The following is a 22013-nucleotide window of genomic DNA, read 5'->3' on the forward strand; positions in this document are numbered from 1 at the left end:
GAGGATCAAATAATATTGTCCCTTTTAAAATTCATGGACCCGGTGCTTCTAGTAATCAAATTGATGAAAGCCTGGATAACTAGGAAGAAAATCATTGTTATTTACACTAAGTCGAAATCGATATAGAGAGAAACCTTATCGCTAAAAATCGTTCAATAATAGCATTGAACATCTGTCTGCGGTTGTATACGCCGACACTTCTTACTTATGGAAAAAAATACAGATAACTGCTCTCCCATAAAAAGAGCATTAACAACTTCTATGAACACATTTCTTCAACTCCTGCAAGCTTGACTTTATGAATATTATCATTGACGTTACTCTATTTGTTCCAGATATTATCCATATATGGCGCCGTACATAAGTTATAGCAATCCTCCAAGTCACTCGTCACCTTGTAAGTACCATGATTATTAATTTTCATACAATTATGATCACTTAGTATGTTATAGGTCGCTCAACGAAAGTTGAGGCGAACACGTACTCACACTCATCGCGTGATATTTGATTGTATTCAAACAAACGCTTTTGTTAAATGTCAGTCAGCGAGATAGAAAGAACTGTTCAGTCCGACTACGCAAGACTTCAGCGCGGCTTCGGCCTGAAATATCCGTTTCCCTAAAATATATTTTTCGCAAAATGTCTGTTATTCAGAATGTGAGCACGTCTTTTGCATAATGTCAGCTTCCAAAAATGTGAAATTTTAAAATTTTCTGTCTCTAAGAATGTTACTTTTTGTTCTTTTTGTACAATGTTCGCTTTTCAGATTATAGAAAATATACAAATGTAATTGTAAACATTATGAATAAAAGACCTTCTAAGATTGCACACATTTTAAATTGAATACATTTCTATAAAGCTGACAAAATAGGAATGCAAACATGATGAGTACGTAGACTTTTTGAGATTTGTACATTTTAGGAAAACAGATATTTCAGGCCTGAACCGTCAGCGCAGACAGCGACGACAGCGTATACCGATGCAAATCTTTCGACTTACCAAATACGATTTGTTCCTGTTAAATGTGCATCTATTCATGATTTTATTTTAATAGGTCTAAAAGGTCTGGTCACGGATCCTGTATAAGAAAGATGGCATCAATCATGGCAAAATGATTAAGACAATTTGCATTTTAAAATAATATTTGTTGTAACACAACCTGAGGCTTGTCTCTGCTTTTATTGATTATAGAGTACATGTACTTACAGCGTTCTCACAATGAATAATTTATTTCTGCCACCACCTAGCTAGAGTGATGAAGGTTACAAGTTTCCTTTAATAAAAACGGTTAAGTACGTGTTCAATAAAGCTGTTGACATTTTAAATTTCTTCAATGCAGCTGAATATTATTGTAATTTTTAAATTGGAGAAGGACTTTGCATTTCCTTCAGTTTATTGAATTATTGCTTTTGTTTACTTCTGCCTTACAAAAGAAGGTACTTATTATTGTAGGTATAATTAATGTGTATTGACCAAGTACAAATCGTTTAACTGTTTGTTCTATTTCTTCAATTCATCAATCAAATTATTATGGCTTGTCGCTAGGCGGATCCAAAGAAGGTGAAGTAAGACTTTGAAAAATGGAGATTTAAGTCATATTTAACTAGTGTGACTTAAGTAGCTGTTGTTTGCTTGTGTTGCTTTAAGTTCATTTTACAGGCAGTGTATCAATTTACTATTGTAAAATAATCTAGCATTAGAACAAAAGGTAGGTAGAATACAAATTGAGGAGGTTTAGTCTAAGTTATGATATATTTTGACTAAATCATAACTTATCCCATTGTTTCTTTCACAGATTACTTTACTTCCAACAATCAGCCTCTTCCCACGCCAAATCTTCAAACGAACGCGCCTGGTGGCAGGAGTAACCCCACCACGATGGTCGGCCCCCAAGGGACCCCAGCGACCCCCACCGCCCCTACTGCGTCCCTGGCGCACTCCCAGGGCCCTGCTCACATGCATCAAACTATACCAGGTACGTGCTATAATTTTAAACACCATAATAAAACACAAATTGGACGCCCTACTCGAACAAAAATTGGCACTTTAAACTTTAATAATTTGCAAACAGATTCCTGAATGGAAAAATAGTCTTAGAAACCCCTAAGCCATTTTAAAATACCTATCCAACGATACCCTACACGATGAAGTAGAACATGTAGGGGAGCTACCCTAAAATATATTTTTTATAGCCTAAAGGATTTTAACTTTTTTCTAGAACAGCGCTCATTTGACAATCTACTACAAGTAGATGGGTACTCCTTATTGCACACACAATTAACTTTTTAAAAAAATAAAACCGACTTCAAATGCATGAACACAAAAAAAACTAAAAATTGCGTATAAAAAAGTTCATCCCCAATTTTCCACCCTTGGGGGTGAAATATTTTCTTCAAATTCGCATGAAACCACCCTTTTGATAATACCTATTCAACAAAAAAATAATCGTTCAAATTGATTTATAATCGGCGGAGATATTGCGTATAAAAAAGTTCATCCCCAATTTTCCACCCTTGGGGGTTGTTTTTTCTATTATTAAATTTAAATGGGACCACCCTTGAGGTATTACCTATACGCCGAAAAAAGATTTGTTCAAATCGGTTCATAATTGGCGGAGTTATCGCGTAACAAACATAGAAAAAAAAAAAAAAAAAAAACATACGGGTCGAATTGAGAACCTCCTCCTTTTTTTTGAAGTCGGTTGAAAATAGACATGTGTGAAGTATATTAGTCTAAATCCAGTTTTGAGCTGTGTTTCATATTATGGGTCTATTAAATAAGCCTCAGAAAAAAAGAAATTAGTCATTATAATCGGTAGTAAAAGGAATGATTTTTGGGATTGCTATGAGTTCAATGTTCAACAACAAAGTTATCAGATGCTAAACATTCCAAAATAATACGGCCGTCTGGCCTGTCAATACAAAAATATTGATACATCAATGTAACATTCGCTATAACATTACATTACATCAGGGTTTCTAGAGAGGTCTCTTATGGTCATGTACTTACAGTGCTGTTTACAACTCGCGATATCGGACGAATCCAGCTGGTGACAAATGTTAGGCCGGGTTGCACCATCTTACGTTAATTATAATACACGTCAAAAATCTGTCAACTCCATACAAAAGACACCGGTTAAAGTTACGGTTCATGTTAGGTGGTGCAACTCTGCATAAGTGTTTGGAGTTATGGATGCACGTACATTTTATAGCATAATATTAAAATGTTTCTTCATATTGTTATCGGAAAAGTACAAGTACGAGGGGCGGCTGAAAAGTTTTGAGCCTAGGGTATTAAAAACGCCGATAGAAAAGTATAAAAAATATATTTTTTATTTAATCTCCCTCTACTACAACGGACTTCTTACATTGTGTAAAAGAGCTTTTAACCCACTGAAAAAAAATTCGCAATCTTTGCCTTCGAAATGAGCCTTTAACGCCGCTTTCATTTCTTTGTCACTCAAAAATCTTCGTTCCTGGAGGTCTTTTTTTCAATTTGGGAATTAGACAAAATAGCTAGGGATTCGGACTAAACTGTGTGGTGGGTGATTAATTTCTTGAAATCCAGTTTTACCCGGGGCAAGCCATGCAACATGCGCGGTGTGCGCGGGCGAATTGTCTTGCAATAACAGATTTCCTTTCGCCAGTTTGCCTCTTAATATTTCAACAACCACTTGACGCACTCTTATCAACAGTACAGCATAATAATCCCCGTTTATTGTAGTTTTTTTTAATTAGGTAGTCAATGAATAAAATTCCTCCACGATCCCAAAAATAGTGGCTATGAGCTTAGGTGTCGATCAGTCCACTTTGAATTTCCGCGGCGGCGTTTTCCCTTTTGAATCCATTGCATTGACTCTTATTTTGACTTTACATCCTACTGCCGGATCTACTATTTATCAATAGTGACAATGTGAGAAAAAAAATTGTTAGGATTATGGCCAAAGATGTCCTAAAACTCCTGCGAAGTTGTGACTCGACGCTGGTTGTCGAGCGCCGTGAACATTTTTGGCACCCATCGCGTGCACCCCTATTTCATGTGCAAATGAGTATGAAAAATATCGCCGATACGTTCCTTGCTAATGCCTATGGCTTCAGCTATCTGTCACAGCTTAATTCGCGGATCTCTAAAGCAAGATTCATTAAATTTTCATTATTTTATTCGTTAATGGCGAAATCTGGCCGCCCTGACTTGCGGTCATCTTTTAGCGACTCCCTGCCATGCTTGAACTATCGGATCCAATCTTTCATGATGGCAAATGAAGGCCCAGACTCCCCATAAACTGTAGACATCTCTTCAAATGTAACCGTCAGCGTTTTGTCCCTCTTTTGGAGGAAGTTTATGACAACTGTGTACTTCAATTTCGTACATTGCGCGGATGACTGAGACTTGATGATGTTTACGGATTAATTACTAAATGTGTGATGACGCTAATGGAATGAAACTTTGTACATATACTAAGGAGATTATTGGCAAATTAATTAAATTTAGTGCGAATCAATAATAACACTTGAAGATACTTAGGCTCAAAACTTTTCAGCCGCCCCTCGTAGTTAAGTTAGTTAGAGTAAGATAATATGGTTTAATTACGGCTCGGGAACCGTTTCGGATGGCGCTCGACGACGTAGATTACAACGAAGACCGCGCTGCTTGCACTATTGAAGAATTAAGCCAAAAAGTTTCCTGCTTTTCCTGCAGTAGTGACGAGAACATAGCGGGTATATGCACTGTCACTACTGCATAGGATAGAAAACTAAAGATTAAAGATTGCTGATTGCTGGTATATTGAAAAGACAACGCGAATATTCTTATATTCAAGACCGATGACTATTAAAAACTTGTACTCCGGCCTGCGTGAACCGTGAACCAACTGAAAACGAGCAGGCCTCCTGCAAGCTTGTGTTGGAAGTCCCATGAAGCGTCTACATAATGATCTAACGCATAAAACAAGCTTCTTATATCCTATACTCATTTATTTTAGCAAAGCTGATAAATTAATAGTTCTAGCGCTTTACTCGGTCAGTGTCTGAGGCATGGGTGTGGGGTGACATTGACATAATATGACGTAACAGAGCATATAAATCTGAAGCTTAATCTGGAGTCTCACGTTTCCAAAACACCGTGCCGCGCCCATTCCTCAGACACTGATTGAGTTCAACGCTAAACCTGTAGCTCTCTGTATCTGTTGTAGCTCTCTGTACGTGTTATTGTATAATAAAGATTTTCTATTTAATTCAATTGCCTTATAATTTCATGTTTCTCTTTAATTTTAATTAATTGTGCATTAAAGAGACAAAATTATAATACATGTATCGTTTTACAGGGATACGCCAGCCGCTGCAGCCGACGAAGCGCCCGAGCTATAGAGTACCTATCATAAACCCACTTACTAGTGAGTAACACTTAAGAATATTACGCTTATGCACACAGTGGAGTAGGATCATTGTTTGTAATACGCATCATAATAATATTTATTTTCAATTTTGCATGTCCCTATAAGTGCTTTTGAAACTGTGTAGTAGATTTTATCCCGGTATTCCTATACAATATACAAAAACTATTATTATAATATGTACTTACGTACTAAATCATCACAACTTTAAACTTTTACGGAAAAACTTACATTAAAACTTATTGCGGTTCAACCCGCTATAATATAATCGTGTCAAATATTTTATTTCAGAACAAGACATTTTTTCCGAAATAGTGTCTAATGAAAATCAATATCTAAGTGGTGACTCAAGTGGGAGGCAAACACCACAACAAGTAAGTACTAGAACTATTTTTCTAAGTAGTTCACAGCTAGCAATCCCAGTCCCGTGCATTACTTATGCTTAATGCTTAAGGTCATTCAATTTTCATTCAAATAAGACAATTATTTTGAGTTGAATGAATTTCAAATTTTTGGTTTTTATCAATGTGATTATTTTGTGAGAAGTCTGAAATTTCTTTTATGAGATATTGTCTTCTTTTATTTTTTATTTGTATTTGCTGATAACCTTCCCATACTGTGCTTCTTTGTGTTCTTGGTACTATAATAAACAAAAAATACCACTGCATCTTCTGGCGTGATATCAAGAATTAACAAGAATGAAGCCGGTTAGAGGAAGACCGAACAATGAAAACTAATCTCTTAAAACGGATTTCGGACTTCGGAAATAATTATATTGTTCTTTTAAGGTTACTATTACAAATAAAAGTGCAAAATAACGCTATGCCTTTTGTTAATAATACGCCATATCATTGTGTTGTTTTTGTGTCAGGAGCACCCGCAGCAACCCACGCATAGTGTTGCTGAAGAATTTACAAGAATGGTTAACGAAGTTGCTAATCAACCAACTTCAAGTGAAAGTGCCGCAAAATCCTCAAAGAATCCCGACGTGCCTACATCAACTTGTACACTGAATTCTCAACCTCAAACAAATGCAATAACCACTTTAAATAGTAATATAGGAAAGTCTGATATATTATCTAATAATGAAAATAAGAATTTAGGACCTGATATTGCTGTAGAACCTATTGAAACACCAGTAGTGTCAGCAATATCAGACAGTCCTGTTATAGTGCCTAAAATGCCTAAGCAACTCCAAAAAAATAGTGATCAGATCGTTCAGCCTTTAGTTCTAGATACTAATAAGAATCTGCCTGCTAATAAGCAACATAAAACACATAAAAACAAACCACTCGTGCCTCAAGTTGAAGACGTGGACAAGTCCGCGGATAACAGTAGTACAGTAGTAGCCCCCCAAGAAGCAGCGGCCGCGCCGGCCCCGCAAGCCCCCGCCGAGCCCGCGCCCGCCGCTGCGCCCGCGCCGCCCCCGGCGCACGCCGTACCACCCTCAGTTGTCCCCAATCCTTCGACCGTGCAACTCCCGCAAAGGGTTAGAGACAACCGACAACGACTGAAATCTAGTGAAGAAAAAGAAAAACTTAAGGACAAAGACTTAACACAAGACAAAGAAACTCCGCCCACGTCGAACAAACCTAACGGTCCTACACATCCTGTAGGTAAGTACACATTGATTGATATACCTACTTTATTCATTAGATCTTAGACAAAACACGGAAACTTATTAGGTTACATGGCGTGCTACATATTCGAGTGATAAAAAACTTATCTTGGTGGTTAATTAAAATCTACAATGGAGAAGTTTCCAATTTTTTTTTCTATTAGTAAAACCATTAATATTTGTGAAAGAATCATGAAAATTTCTCTACAAATAAAGAAGTTTCAGGGCCCTAAAGATGCGCATAACAAATATTTCGCGCCATTTGAACGGTGACTTCACGCCACTCATTCGGAGTACAAACAGTGACTTCACGCCACTCATTCGGAGTACAAACAGTGATTCACCCCTGGTCCAGTGCTGTCGACAGATCCAATTATTATAAATCTAGTAGTTTTTAATTTTTCAGCCACGGTCACTCAAGATTCTTTCTTAGTGAAATTGTGTAACCTTTTTTTGATATATCCAAGACCTGCCCCCCTAGACAAAACGCACTTTTTGATCGAATCGAAAATCAAATCCGTCAAAACTCCATACAAAAAAGGGGCTTTTCGACCACTTTTCGACTGGTTTGCGATTATAATTTGCACTTTGTCTAGACCCACTGGCCATATACGAAAAAAGAGAAGACTTTGACATTATAGTGTCATTCTCGCTCGACAGTGTGCCAGGGGGGGTAAGAATTGTGGTTGAAACTTGAACAGGTGGCACGGCACCGCCTATGTTTGAGTTCCACGTGAAAATATGTAGGAAATTTAAATAATTAATTTCCCAGCCATTTCTTGATGGATTTTAAAAATAACTTCACCGGATTTTTAGTTTTGGTCTAAATTTTTAATCCCATTCAGTGAACTATAATGTTTTTAACATCACGAAACTTCTCCATTGCATTGACATGTTATTTGTTAATGCAAAGTAAATTTTAATGATCTGCCGGTGTGCCGTTGTGGTTGGTCGTAAATAAAATTGGTGAAGCGTTCAATATGATTTTAGCGGTTAAATTATGACACTAGTAAATTTTAACCATTTACGATTAAATTATTATACTCGCAGCAGAATATCTACTAATTTTAATCATAAAGTTACAAGTTACTTCAAAGATAATAAAATTCAGCCTACACATTCTATCAGAAATTTTGACTTAAAATGAAAAGATGCATATTTTTTTTTATTTTTTTTATGTAATTGTAAAAGTGTTATTCTAAAAGCCCAATGCAGCAATGATGTGTGGTTTTCGTGGTATTATTTCTGTATATTTGCAAAGTGAAAATAATACCACGCGAAGTGCTCGGTTTGACTTCTGAATATCTAACAAACCAGCGATTTTTTCTGCGATTTGAAAATTGTGCAATATTACTAAACAGGTTGCACGCTATATCCTGTTTAATTTCAATTCCTGATTGCCTACGATTTACATTTAGAAATATTATGATCAATGTACCACACAGTAATCACTTAATTGATATTTTAACGGGTTACGCAATAAAATGTAATGTGCACGTGAATGCATCTTGCAATACTAATCTTTGTCAGCGTCAGTAAATAGTTCAAAGGGCGCATTGTATCAGCCATTTAATTATTAAGTACCTATATTTAATATCAAATTTCGCATTCTACAGTATTTTTTATCTGGCACTGTGCTAAGTAAAAATAATTCGATAATAACCAAATTCATATTTTTGACAATGGAACTTGAAACTTTTTTCAGTGAAAGAAATTGTTAACTAAGCCTTCATTCGTAAACAATACATGAAAGGGTTTGGTTGGGCTTTGTGGTACTTTTAATACAAAAGTGTGGTATATTTTTGCTTCCTCAAGACTTAATTTAACTAACCGAGTTTCTTCTAACAACTGTTAACTGCTTAATGCCTTTGTAAATCTGCATAACAGCCAAAATTGCCACGTGAAATTTTTTCGTCTGTTTATAATTATAACACACTTCATTCATAGTCCGAGAGGGGACCGTAAGAAACCCTACGTCATTTGATACTAACATATATAAGCTCTATGGCACACGTTTGCTGGCTTGCTTGAGCTTGGAAAAATTAATAATTAAATTCCGACTTGGCCGAAAGTACAAAAAAATGGCTATTTCCGATGAAAATAAAGCAGTTCCCTACTTCACGTCATTCGAAATCCATATAAAATATTACCAAAGTATGTAATACTTATGGCAGCAGTTACTAATTCATTGGTAGTGACGGATGAATCCAGTATGCCACTTCCTATATGGCCGGAAGTACTTGGCAGACGGTCTCAACGATAGCGATTCGGACCCCTAATTTGCGTCATGATACAAAGATAAACATAGTGCGAGATGATAGATATCAACTCGACATTTAAGTATAAATTAGTCTGCCAAGGTTAATATGGCCGAAACATGCCCATTAATTACCTATGTCAAACAAATCTTTTCCATTTTTTTTGTACTTTCGGCCAAATCGGAATTTAATAATTACTTCCAACTTTTCCAAGCTTAGCGCAACTTTTCTGAACGTGTGCCATGGAGTTTACTTAGTATCAAATGACGTAGGGTTTCTTACGGTCCCCTCTCGGACTGTCACTCTTGACTTAAGTCAAGAAGTCATCGTTATAGCAGAGTAAATACAAATGAGTAGGTCATCTTCATAGAAACGCACCGAGCGCGGTTTGTATGTTGGCGCGCCAATACGTATGCGGCGCGCACGCACACACTGACAAAATTTAGCGTGGATTAGCGGGGTGTTGCGCCGTTACTCATTTGTATTTACTCTGGTTATAGTCACGGTTTAAAGTTAGATGGTGCAACTCAGCCTAAATAATGATAATTGCTTCCATATTTATGGATAAATAACAACTCAATAAGTGTTCTAGGATTTCATAACGAGAGATAATGGGTCCGATTTTGGAATGAAAAAAAAAATAGCCTAATTAGGTACTTAAAGCAGCATTATAGACTGTTAATTAGAGCGTAATTCTGTCAACAAGCTTATCTTAAACTTGTTTCAACAAACATGGTTGAATCTAGTAAGAACTCTTTATTTTTTTCTTTATCTCACATCTTTAATGGCACTTAACTTATTGAAAATTTAATGTATTTGTTTACACCGTAATATAAAATGTAACTCACATAATGCTACAGCGTTCGTTGAACAATACGAATACTATGTGGCACTGTGTTCAACACTTGAGTATTTTTTATTATTATAAGGGTTTTTACCTACAAATTCTGATGCATTAAATGTCCCTAAAACTTCTTCATTCATTCAAAAATAATAGTACATACGAGTTGAACATGTTTCACTTAAATTTTTAAAATTCAGTTTACCCAACAAAACCCTACCAGCGATTTGTTTTGGTTTAGAACTTAGACAAATAAAATCAAGTCTTTATATATTATTCTAAGAACGGTACCCTATTACTAAGACTTCGCTGTCTATCTATACTCAGGCCTCATGAACCATGATAGCTAGGAAAACCTAAGACAGTTTAAATTTTCACAGATGAAGTATTTTTGTTGCCGCTATAGCAACAAAATAGGGGACACTGGGTACGGTTGAAACAATTTTGCTTTTATTGTCTATAATTTTGATGTTTAATAACTAAGTGACGATTACGATACGTGAAATTGAAATTTGAAGTTTTAGCTATGATATGGCTGTATCATTATAGTTCCCGGGTTACTATTTATAGAAATATACGCAATTTAAAAAAAAAAGAAATTTTGTTTTAACCGTCCCCATGCCAGGGGCGGTTGAAACAGCGATTGGGATCTGTTGAAATACATACAAATAATACAATAAGTATCTACTAATAAAACGTGTTTTATTTATCATTAATAATACGAATATTAAAATTATAGTACCACATGACGACATTAATCAGTCTAAGTATTTAATATTTCTAAAACATTAATTAGCCTTTGATTAGTAGTAAACATTTAAAAAAATAACAGAAATATGATTAACTAAATGATATTTCCAAACCTAATAAACATTAATAATAAAATAATATTAAAATTCTGAATAAAATTAACGAAAAATTTTTTTTTTCAAACCATACTTTTCCGCCGCTTTCCGCAGTGAATCTCAAGCTTTTACCACCTCTAATGCTTTACTAAGTCAATTTCCTCTCTGGAAATCTTCCTTACCCAAACTTTCGGTATCTACAAAAAATTAACATTAATAAATTTTCTGTTTCAACCGTACCCACAAAAATGTTTCAACCGTCCCCAACCCCACTTTTGGTAAAATATACTTTATAGTTTCGACACTAATGATAACACATTAAAAATAGTTACTGGCCCTTATTCTACAAGCTTCATTATAATCGCAAACGCACACTCGATACATTCACATAAAAAGAACAGGTAGTATAAGCGTTAATGTCTGAAGAAAAATACTTACTTTTGGGCAGTAAAAAACAATATGGCGTTTTGCACACAACGTCAACGCCTTAGGAAGTTTTAGGCACTAAATTCGTGTTCAGACCTGTTGTCCGCTTCTTTTTCCCCTAGGACCCCTAACTCCCCGTGGAACCGTTTACGAGATATTTGCTCTGTTTCAACCGTACCCAGTCTCCCCTACTAAGTACAGAATTAAAAATATTTAAGGGGGGAACCCATACAACAAACGTAATTTTCTTGCTTGATTACGGAACGGAACTCTTTAGTGCGCGAGTCCGACTCGCACTTGGCGGGTATTGCGCTGGTAGGGTAGACTACCATAGACTACAAGTTTATGTCAAAAAATTGATCTTTTAAAATTGTTACACATCATAAAAAAAAAAATAAGTTGTAAAAACCCCCGACACAAAGAACAAACTAATAAAGTAACAAATAATTATATTTTGTGTCGGGTATTTTTATTATTTTTAAACGTTATTAAAATTTCTTAGCGAATAGAGTCGCTTCTCAAACAAAATTTAAAAATTTATATTTTTTTTTTTTGCTGAAGGTAATCGGTATTCCTTAATTTTTACACGTCCCAGCCCAGTATTAACCCTACCACTGCTTCAGGACATTTTTCATTAAGGTACTTTTAATATGTGCTTTGAATTTATGAATGTGCAGTTCGACAACAGTTTGTGGTAATTTATTAAATAATTTTATACATTTTCCCATAAATGAATTACCAATATTATGCAGTCTGAAATTTAGAACGGCAAGTTTTTTTTTCGTGTATAAAAGTTATGCAAATCGCTCCTTTTCGTAAATTGCTCTATATTTTTGCGAACATATAAATGGCCCGCACTGCTCTCTTCTGCAGAACAAACACAGTTTCAATGTCCGCGGCTGAGCCCCACAACAATATGCCGTATGACATTATACTGTGAAAATAGCTAAAGTATATTTTAGCCTTGTCGTTTCAATGTCAGTTAATTGAAAGAAAGAAAGAAAAAATATTTATTTAATTGCCTTATCTTTCTCACTGCAAAAGCAGCTGAACTGAGCCTTTTTGACAAGGTATCAATATGAGGACCCCACTGAATGTTCTAAAGTGATTCCCAAGAATGTTGTGGAATTTATGCTATTTAATGGTTCATTCTTCACCATTAATTGCGTGGAAACCTGCCTCACATTAGGTAAGGTAAATGGCAATGCCAGATTTTGTATGGAAAGTGGCGTTTTTTTTTCGCGCGGCCATCGACCAAACTTTGTTTTTTGATTACAAAATAGTGTAATAAACCAAACTTACTAAGGCATGTATACCTCTAAACTCAGTCTGAACTGAGTTACGAGCATTAAAAGTTTGATGATTTTCATACAAGATTTGCTTTTTGTGCGCAAGTTTTGTAAGAAATTGCAACAAAATATTGCGCTGATTCTGCTCCATACTGATGTCTGGAGCCTTTAATGGATGGTATTGTTTATTTACACATACAATCTCACTATTTTGTTGCAATTTCTTACAAAACTTTGCGCGCAAAAAGCAAATCTAGTATGAAAATCGTCAAACTTCTAATGCTCGTAACTCAGTTCAGACTGAGTTTAGAGGTATACATGTCATAGTAAGTTTGGTTTATTACACTATTTTGTAATCAAAAAACAAAGTTTGGTCGATGGCCGCGCGAAAAAAAAAAGACGCCAATTTCCGGCATTGTCTTTTAATGCACTTAATTTTGTTTGAATTTAACAATAAGTTGTTAACAGTAAATTACTGTAGTAAACCAAAGTAGAACCTGTGAGAGTGTGTCATTAATATCGTCAAGATTTACTTTACCTCTATCAACTTTGAAAATTAGAGATGTGTCATCAGCAAATAACACAATATCACATAGATCTTTTACAAAGTAAGGAAGGTCATTAATATAAATAAGAAATAGCAAAGGTCCGAATATTGATCCCTGTGGCACACCCATAGTTAGAGGTGCTAAGGTAATACGATAGAGAATAATACAAAGTAATAAAAACCACCTGTCATAGGGGCATTTTTTGGAGAAATGTATCAAATAACAAAAAAAAAACGAAATTAAACGCATTTTTTTTTCAAAAAGTATAAATTTTTATTATTTGTTGGCATTTTCTGAGTATTTTATGTATTTTTTTGTTATCGCCTGTTACTTAGCATTATTACTGTTTTTATTTTATCAGAATATACCTCTTAGTTTTAAAGTTATTACGTTTTCTTTACAATAAGTAATCGGAAGTAAAAAAAATCTATAAAAAATTTATAGAAAATCTCAAAAAAGTTTTGACCTCTTTTTTGTCGATAAAAATAGGTCTAGTTTAATCTATTTTCATATGTATACTTTAACGTGACTCACACTGTATGTTCCGCCATTTTGTGGCGGCGGCGGCCATCTTGGACCGATTTTCAAAAACAGATAAGATCATTCCCGACTAATTCACCTTTCAAACAAAAAAGCAATCAAAATCGGTTCATCCGGGGAGCTACGATGTCGCGTCAAACTTATCAACTTAACACCCCGTCGTTTTTTTGTCGGGGGTTAATCAAACTTAAAACACTTTGACGTTTTTTCGTCGGGGATTAAGACAGGTGTGGTCTAAATTAATCTTAAAAAAAGATTACCTATATAAAAACAGAAAAGCACAAAATAATAATGTGAACAAGAACTTAAAAACTACTTCTATAATATTTTTATAATCATTTTACAGCGGCCTATACAAAATAGGCCACGGACCAGTAGTTTTTTTCGTAATAAACAAAATCCCAAATCAAATTAATAAATAATTACACGTGAACAAGAACATAAAAACTATTAATTTCTCTTTTTATTTAAGCTAAAAAATATATTTGTATTGATAATCATAATAATACAGCAGCCTTTAGGAAATAGGTCACAGGCGAGTTGTTTCTTTTGTAATAAACAAAATCCCAAAACGAATTCAAAATCTTTAGTTATTTTAAAATCTTTTCTGAAATAATAAAATTGTTGTTCGTTCGATACCATTAAAATATTATTTGAATCGAAACTACTCAAGACTAAGAATCGATCGATTACGTACTTGCGCACAACACTAGTTGCACCAGGCCGCCTGTCCGCATGGAACGATCCAATATGGCGGCTTTTACTTCACAGTCACTTGGAGCATGGCTGCGTTTTAATTATTTTTAAACCTTTTTAACTCTTGACATTTTTACATCAAAATTAACTTATTTTAGCATTTTTAGGATTAACTTTTTATTTAAGTTTAAAAAATAAGTAATGTGGTTCAAGTAAAAGAAGTGTTAAGTCTGACATTCTAGATCCTTGAGTGACCTTTTGGATAGACTTTCTTTACCATATTGCTGCGTTATCTCAACTTATTCAATTTGTGTGAAGTTTCTTTATGAAGTTTTGGTGGATTCAAGAATTGTGATATAATTTATTTATCAGTGCCACATAATTAAGTCTGATATTCAGGTACAGTGCGAGCAAGAACTCCCACGTGGAAATACCTCACCTTTCTATTTATAGAACACGAACTTGGTTCTGAAAAAGTGATAGGCGAGATTTAAAACCACAGTAATGGGATTTTTACGCTTATTTCCAGTTCTAAATTAACATTTTGTGGTGTATTCTTGCAGTGTCTCCCATAATTACCACGACATCTTACGCGTACCTACTTATCTATCTGTCACTACATACGTCCATAGTTACCTACTTGTGAACTGATACATTATTCTGAATAGCAATCTCTTATCTGTTAAATAATTTGATGCAATATTATCCTTATATATTGTTTAATCAGTAGACCTTGAACTGTCGTGGTGGTATAACGACGCAAGAAAGCTACCCATTTTGTTCTGCTTCCATGAGTGTTTTAAGTTGTTTTCAAAGTATTCTTTGTTAAGTGTCATGTTAGATATTTTATGTGTAAAATAAATATCTATGTATTAATGAGACTAATGCACATACAGCCACATTTAAGTTTTGAAACCTTGAAGTATGTTGATGCCATGTGTTTCTTTATGTCATAGTCGTGTAGTGATCAATGTTAGATTTTTATTTTTTACATCATAGTGTACTCTGCCTGTATGTTATATGTATATTGTAGTAATTGTTGCATACATTTGTTAAAATACCACTTGAACAATTCAGCCATAATGTCAATTCTCCCACTCCAGACAACATTGGTGAAATGTTTAACTTGTGTTCACTTCACAAATGTGATGATTTGGCTAATTTAATTTAGAGATATAGAAAAACTATCATGATAATGAATAAATGTCACTTTACCTTGATACTTTAGATTTAAATATAAATTCATATTTTACAGTAGGTTAGGGAGAAGTTGATACTGCTGTTGAATTGTTGATTTATAAAATGATTGTTGAATTAGCCAAAAAATAGCACTTGAAGTTGTCTTTTATTAATATTCTGAGGTTGCAATTTATCCGTGGTTAAAATCCTTTTTCTTCTTTGCAGTGACTAGTTCAGTTGATAGTTTACAAGAAGTTATCATCCCTCCAACTAGTCAAAGCAGCCAAGCAATAAGTGCAGAACCAGCGACAAAATATCCAAACAAACATTTCTCTACACCTCTGGAAACCGAGAATCCATTGTTTAACGAAAAAAAAGTTGAGACTGTTAAAAAGAGTGAGCATAATCCTTCAGAACCATCAGGACCAACTGCCACAGAGCTGTTGTCTGCAAGCATTGAAAAGGTTGCTAAGGAGTCAGCAGCAGCTGAGGCAGTAACAGAGCCCAGAGACTCGCTCATATGTGCAATAGAAGCTCAAGCTAAACTAACACAAAGCTTAGCCAGCTGCCTCCGCACTAATCAAACTGAATCTAAAATGAAAGATATTAATCTTAACAATAAGACTACAGGTTCGTCTTTATTATCCTCAGCTCTGCATGTAAAGATTTCATGTTCACTCAACAATACAGTTTTTCATTCCTTGAAAACTGCATATTTTGATAAAATCACTTTAATATTGGTCACTAGTGATTCTTACGCAATTTATTTATGAGTTAAATGTATTCAACAAAGTTTTCACATAGAACACACAGTTTAACAGTATACTATTCTATTTTTTCCAGATCCCGACACTGCCAATGGAAACACAGATGTAACTAAAACTGAAACTGCCAAGGAAGATTTTAATAAAAATGAAAAGGTTGTAAAGAATACTAAGAATAATAACAAAAAGTCTGGAAACAAAATGGCTAATAATGATAACTTGAAAGAGTTGGAAACATATGAAAATGGTAAAGATGAGACTGATAAAGTAAGTGCTATTGATCAGGAGAATGCATTGCCCAATAAAGATGAGATTTTGCCTGCTGCTCCTGAAGAGGCAGAGACAGCCCCGCCCGTATTTGTACCCAAATACAAATACAATGATGGTTAGTGACTTTGAACTTTTATATTACTTTTACTTCATGCTAAACTAAAGAAATGTCTATATTACTAATGTTTTTTTTTATAGATCAATGGTCCCCAGTCAACAAAACTGGTAAAAAGTGCTATGACCTAGGACTGCTAAAACAAATAAAAGATGATCCTCTTTCCAAGAACAAGCCCAATGTTCCTCTATTAGAGGCATGTAACATAATTAGGGTAAGTGTTTGATTTTTCATGATGATATTTCATTCCTTGCGAGTATTTTTAAGGAACATTATTGATTTAGTTTCTATTTTTCAGTCCGCACCTATTCAAGATCAGCTGTCATTCTCTATTTCAAGACCAATGAATGACTCATTGTTCCCATCCTTTGCCAAAGGGCCGGGAATGGGTCCAAGGAGTAATACCCCTCGTGACCCCAAGAAAGATGGCAGGAATATGGCTCCTAGTGGTAAGCATTATTATTCAAAATCCACAAAAGCATCTGTGTACTATGTTTAACACACTATAATAATATTACTTTATTTTAGGTAAAGGCAGCATTAAAATGACGCCCACTCCTAGTGGAAGCAACTCCCAGAAGATGGTATTCGTCTCACTGTCTTTGAGAGAGGAAGTCAAATTAAATCAAGTTGATTCAGCTTGGAAGCCCTCAAGGTTCAGGAAAGAGAGTGTCACTGAAGAAGAGTTCAAAACTCAAGTTAGTTTTAACAGATATTTTACAATTTCAACTGGCAGCAATATTAGTTATTGATATGAATTTTTAGCTAATGCCATGTTTTTCGAAGAGATCCACTTAACAATCATTTGTTTTTCAGGAGTTATACAAGAAGTTTAGAGGTATTCTTAACAAATTGACCCCTCAAAAGTTTGACACTTTATTAGACAGAGTAAAGACTCTTGAAATCAACAATCAAAAGCGTCTCGAAGGTGTCATTGATCTGGTTTTTGAGAAAGCCATTGATGAGCCAAACTTCTCTGAAGCTTATGCAGCTATGTGTAACAAGCTATCTACCCTAAAGGTAATGTAAATTTTTTGTCATATTAATTCCAAATTTATCTTTTTACTTATAATAATTACTTATTATTAATATCAAATTATTATCAGGTACCTGCTGATAATGCGGCTAATCCAGAACAGTGCGTCAATTTCCGGGCTCTTATTATTAGTAAATGCCAAAATCAATTTGAAACTGACAAAGTAGATGAACAAGTGCTGAAACTGGAAAAGGAACTTGCAGAATGCACTGACCCAGTAAGTTGAGCTACATACATACATTATTTTGATGATAGAGTATTAGAAATTAACCCAAGTTATTGATTAATTTTTCGTTAATGTTTCTAGGCCAAAAAGAAGGAGTTACAGCTAATGCTAAATGAAGAAAACAGGAGAGTAAGAATGAGATCAGTGGGAAATGTTAGATTTATTGGTAAGTAAAACATCTAATTTTGTATAGTCTTGTTGTAAATGTAATATTTTGTGCATGTTACTTTAAAAAAATTTGCACTATGATTTTATTGTTTGAGTTAACAATGGCATTTTTCGAATGAATTTATATTAATGTAATTTGTATGTGCTATGTTTCTGTATGAAATTTCTAATTTAACATTACATAAAGCAATGTGCGACTTTATGGCAAAGGCAAAATGCAAAAGCGAATTTATTTTATCTTGATTATGAACAAAAAGCTGGTGATAATGCAGATTCGAATTTAATGAAAGCTTAGCAGTGCTGGCAATGCTATTGGACGCTAATAACCACCTAATTTTGCTGGAGTTACAAGTTCTGAAAGCGAAACTATTGTTTTTGTTAGAATAAATGGTATTCCTTGATTGTCAACAGTTAAATAATCATATTTTTCTATTGTTACAGGTGAACTGTACAAATTAAAAATGCTCACAGCTAAAATCATGGTCTATTGTATGAATAATTTGATTGAGAAGTTAGAGGAAGAGAAATTAGAATGTCTTTGTAAATTGCTCACTACCATTGGCGAACAAGTAGAAAGTGAAGTAAGAGAGCAGTTGGATAATGTTTTCAAAAAGATGCAATATATTGTTGACCGAAAATCGAACAAGATTAGCAGCCGTGTTAGATTTATGATCCAAGATGTGGTCGAGTTGAGGAAAAGGAGATGGGTTGTGAAGAGTGTCGTCGACTCTCAGCCTAAGATGATGGATCAGATTCAAAAAGAAGCTGAACAGCAACAGCGTCACATCGAGGTACTTGTTCAATAAATTATAAACCTCTGCAAAACATGCTATGTTTAATAAATTGTCGTGTCATAATGTTTTAAAATGTTTTAGATAATGAATGCTTCGCCAATGGGCGGTTTCCGTGGCGGACGTGACGACGGTGGCAGAGGAAAGAGAGGTGAAGGAAGTCGTAGACAGGGCGGCGGGAACTCCTTCATGGAGAGCAATAATTGGAAAACTCCTAGGAATAGTTATACTGTGGATACATCTAAATTAAAAGCTGCAGGTGCTGCTAATCCAAAGGTAATGATCTAAAGTTTAGATTCTAAACAATGTCATTTAACATTTCATCTATTGTTAAGCCATGGATAAAAATGTAATTGTTTTATATTTGTTACAGAATTTGAGTACGATTAAATTGGCCCCGCCAACGCCTAGTTGGTCTCAGGGCTCAGGTACAAAGAGTACAGCTCAAGCGGGTAGCAATTCTATGATTAGTCTCACTAAAAATAACATGTATAGCATGTTAGAAAATGTTCAAACTGACCCAACTTCCCTTAGAGGTAATTGTTTTGTCTTCTGTGTAAATTTATATTTTGTATGAGAATTGTCATCATTCATATTTTAGTATCAAATGTCTTTCTAGGAAATAAAGAAATGTCGCCTAGCTACCATTCTAAAGGTGCTTCAATTGAGAGGTCAACATTCCCGCGCGGTATTGGTGTTGGTATGTTTCAGTTTTTTTTATATCCCACTAAACAAGCAACTTCTGCATAGCAACATTTTTGACTGCAGTGTTTCCTTGACACCAAATGACTTTCACTTTTTGTGGAGAAAATTTCACTTTACTTTGGTTGAAAATGTGGCAGTGCAAGCTGACATCAACTTGAAAATGATGTAGAAACTTGTAATAATAATAATATTGTAAATATTTTAGATTCTAGTGGTAGCCGCTCGGGATCTATCGGATTGGCCCGCTCAAACTCTGGCAGCCGTAGCACGAGCGCGGCGCCGCCCACGCCCCCGGCGTCGGAGCCGGCCACGCCGCAGCCCGCCGCCGTCGCCCAGGAGCCCCTCCCGGAGGCCAAGAAGAAATCTGTCAAGTCCATGATCGACTTGTGCCTCATCAACCGGGACGATGAGGAAATGGTTGCCGACACGAAGCAGCTGTTCCCGCAGCAGTATCATGCTGCCGTTGTTACTGAAATACTTAATGTTGCTTTGGAAAAGTAAGTCGTTCGCTGCTGCCATACTCGTCATTAATTTGTGTATTATACTTGAACAATCCAACTAATATCTCTTTTTTATTTGCAGGACATTAAAGGAAGTTGTTATATTAGCTAAATCGTTGTTACATCTTGTATCAAGTAATACTATTTTGCCTGAGCATTTTGTGTCGGGTATAAAGGAAATATTCGAATTCGCACCTGATCTGTATATTGATATTCCCATGTTATATGAATATTTAGGAAAGTTTATTGCGCCACAAATTGAGAAGAAGGTGAGACCCTCATGATCATGACCATCGTAATAATTTGACTAAACATGAAATAAACATTATTTATTGAACACATTTTCCTGTTGACAATTTACCTGCAGTATATTCTGTACTTAGATACTAGTTTCAACAAAATCTTCTTTTTTAGCATATCACATTCAAGCAAACATTTGTGGCTTCGCAAGGTATTATTGCAGCAAATCAAGGACATTTATTCTTGAAAGCAGTTATCAAAGATTTGAAAGAAAGTATGGGGCCTACTTTCGTCAAAAGTAAATGGCAAGAATCTGAACTTGAACTAAAACAATGGATGAATGAAGACATGGTGAGTTAACCTGATTCATACTTCAGTATTTATCTAAACAAAATATGTATTATTGGTTGCAGACATAATATTTTTATTTTGTTATAATTAGGTGACCAAATGGATAGAAGAAAACAATTTTGAATTCTTAGAAGGGGATGCCAAACCAAGTGACGAGACTAAAAAGATATTGACTCCTGCTGAGACTCAAATGAAACTACTCCAATTAATGAATTCTGATGAATCCTGTGACTGTATAAAAGGATGGGTGCAGGTCAGTATTCTATGTTGCTCTTTATGCCAATTTTCAGTTTGAATGAAACACTTAGAACACCAACTATCATAGCAATCTATGCATTATTAAGGTCATAGTAATAAAAATGCATGAGTTGAAAAAAAAGCAAAGTAATGGATATTTGTAACATACATTAATATTGTAAGCTATCATGTTTCATGTGTATGCTGTTATGTCCGTCATTTAAGTTGTACCTAATCTTTTCAAGAACTGTTCCCCCAAAATTGGTGGAACCCATATAAAATATGAATGAACAATATTAACTGTGATTTAGACACCTATTTATTTATTATTTAAAAAAATACACTTGACAAATGATATTGATGATTACAGGATAATCTTGGAAAATCCTCAAACGAGGATTGGTTTATGAGAGCGCTGATTCAAGCGATATGCGAACATGCCTTGTTCGGAGCCGGCGAACCACATTTTAACCCGGAACGTATGAGTAAATATGCCGGCCTTATTAATGACTTTGGTGAATCAAAACAGGCCAGAGAAGCCAGTTGTTTGTTTGGAATTCAACAATTAATTCATAGGCTAGAACATCCACAAGGTTGGTAACGTTATTCAAATATGATTATGATCTTGAAAACTTTTTACATGTTTATTCTAACGTTTGTATGTCTTTCAGGATTAACATTAGACATATTCCAATATTTACATGAACAATATATGATAACTGTAGACGGATTCATTGCGTGGGAGGAGTCTGAAATGGAACCAGAAGGCAAAGGTATGCACTAAACAGATTTACCTTTTGTCAATCTCGTAAAAGGACGCGATTTATCTATTAAAAAATATGTTAGGGCTTATAATCAGTTAAACATCAGAGAATTCTGTGTAAAGTTAGGAATAAAACTGTCAAAGATTCAAATCATTTAACTACATAGCATGAGATTGAATGGCTCCAAATCAGAATTGCAAATCTATTTTGAATG

The 22013-nt window shown here is 34.9% G+C and overlaps 1 protein-coding gene across 2 annotated transcripts in view; it reads left to right on the forward strand.

Annotated features, from left to right (window-relative positions):
• The window catches only part of LOC135087204 (eukaryotic translation initiation factor 4 gamma 3-like), a 50940-nt gene that overhangs the window by 24663 nt on the left and 4264 nt on the right, over positions 1-22013 (forward strand). Inside the window, exons 6-28 of one of the 2 annotated variants that reach the window (XM_063982044.1) lie at positions 336-397; positions 1796-1975; positions 5324-5392; positions 5684-5766; positions 6264-7008; positions 15858-16262; positions 16476-16781; positions 16865-16995; positions 17080-17230; positions 17310-17479; positions 17598-17801; positions 17888-18034; positions 18125-18209; positions 18653-19002; positions 19087-19278; positions 19376-19538; positions 19604-19702; positions 19913-20204; positions 20290-20476; positions 20622-20798; positions 20890-21051; positions 21406-21628; positions 21707-21808. In XM_063982044.1, coding sequence (XP_063838114.1) covers positions 336-397; positions 1796-1975; positions 5324-5392; positions 5684-5766; positions 6264-7008; positions 15858-16262; positions 16476-16781; positions 16865-16995; positions 17080-17230; positions 17310-17479; positions 17598-17801; positions 17888-18034; positions 18125-18209; positions 18653-19002; positions 19087-19278; positions 19376-19538; positions 19604-19702; positions 19913-20204; positions 20290-20476; positions 20622-20798; positions 20890-21051; positions 21406-21628; positions 21707-21808 — 4685 coding nt within the window. The remainder of the gene's footprint in view (positions 1-335; positions 398-1795; positions 1976-5323; positions 5393-5683; positions 5767-6263; positions 7009-15857; positions 16263-16475; positions 16782-16864; positions 16996-17079; positions 17231-17309; positions 17480-17597; positions 17802-17887; positions 18035-18124; positions 18210-18652; positions 19003-19086; positions 19279-19375; positions 19539-19603; positions 19703-19912; positions 20205-20289; positions 20477-20621; positions 20799-20889; positions 21052-21405; positions 21629-21706; positions 21809-22013) is intronic. The other variant, XM_063982045.1, reaches the window with a different exon arrangement.

This window comes from Ostrinia nubilalis, chromosome Z (assembly GCF_963855985.1).
Source record: "Ostrinia nubilalis chromosome Z, ilOstNubi1.1, whole genome shotgun sequence".
Lineage (NCBI taxonomy): Eukaryota > Metazoa > Arthropoda > Insecta > Lepidoptera > Crambidae > Ostrinia > Ostrinia nubilalis.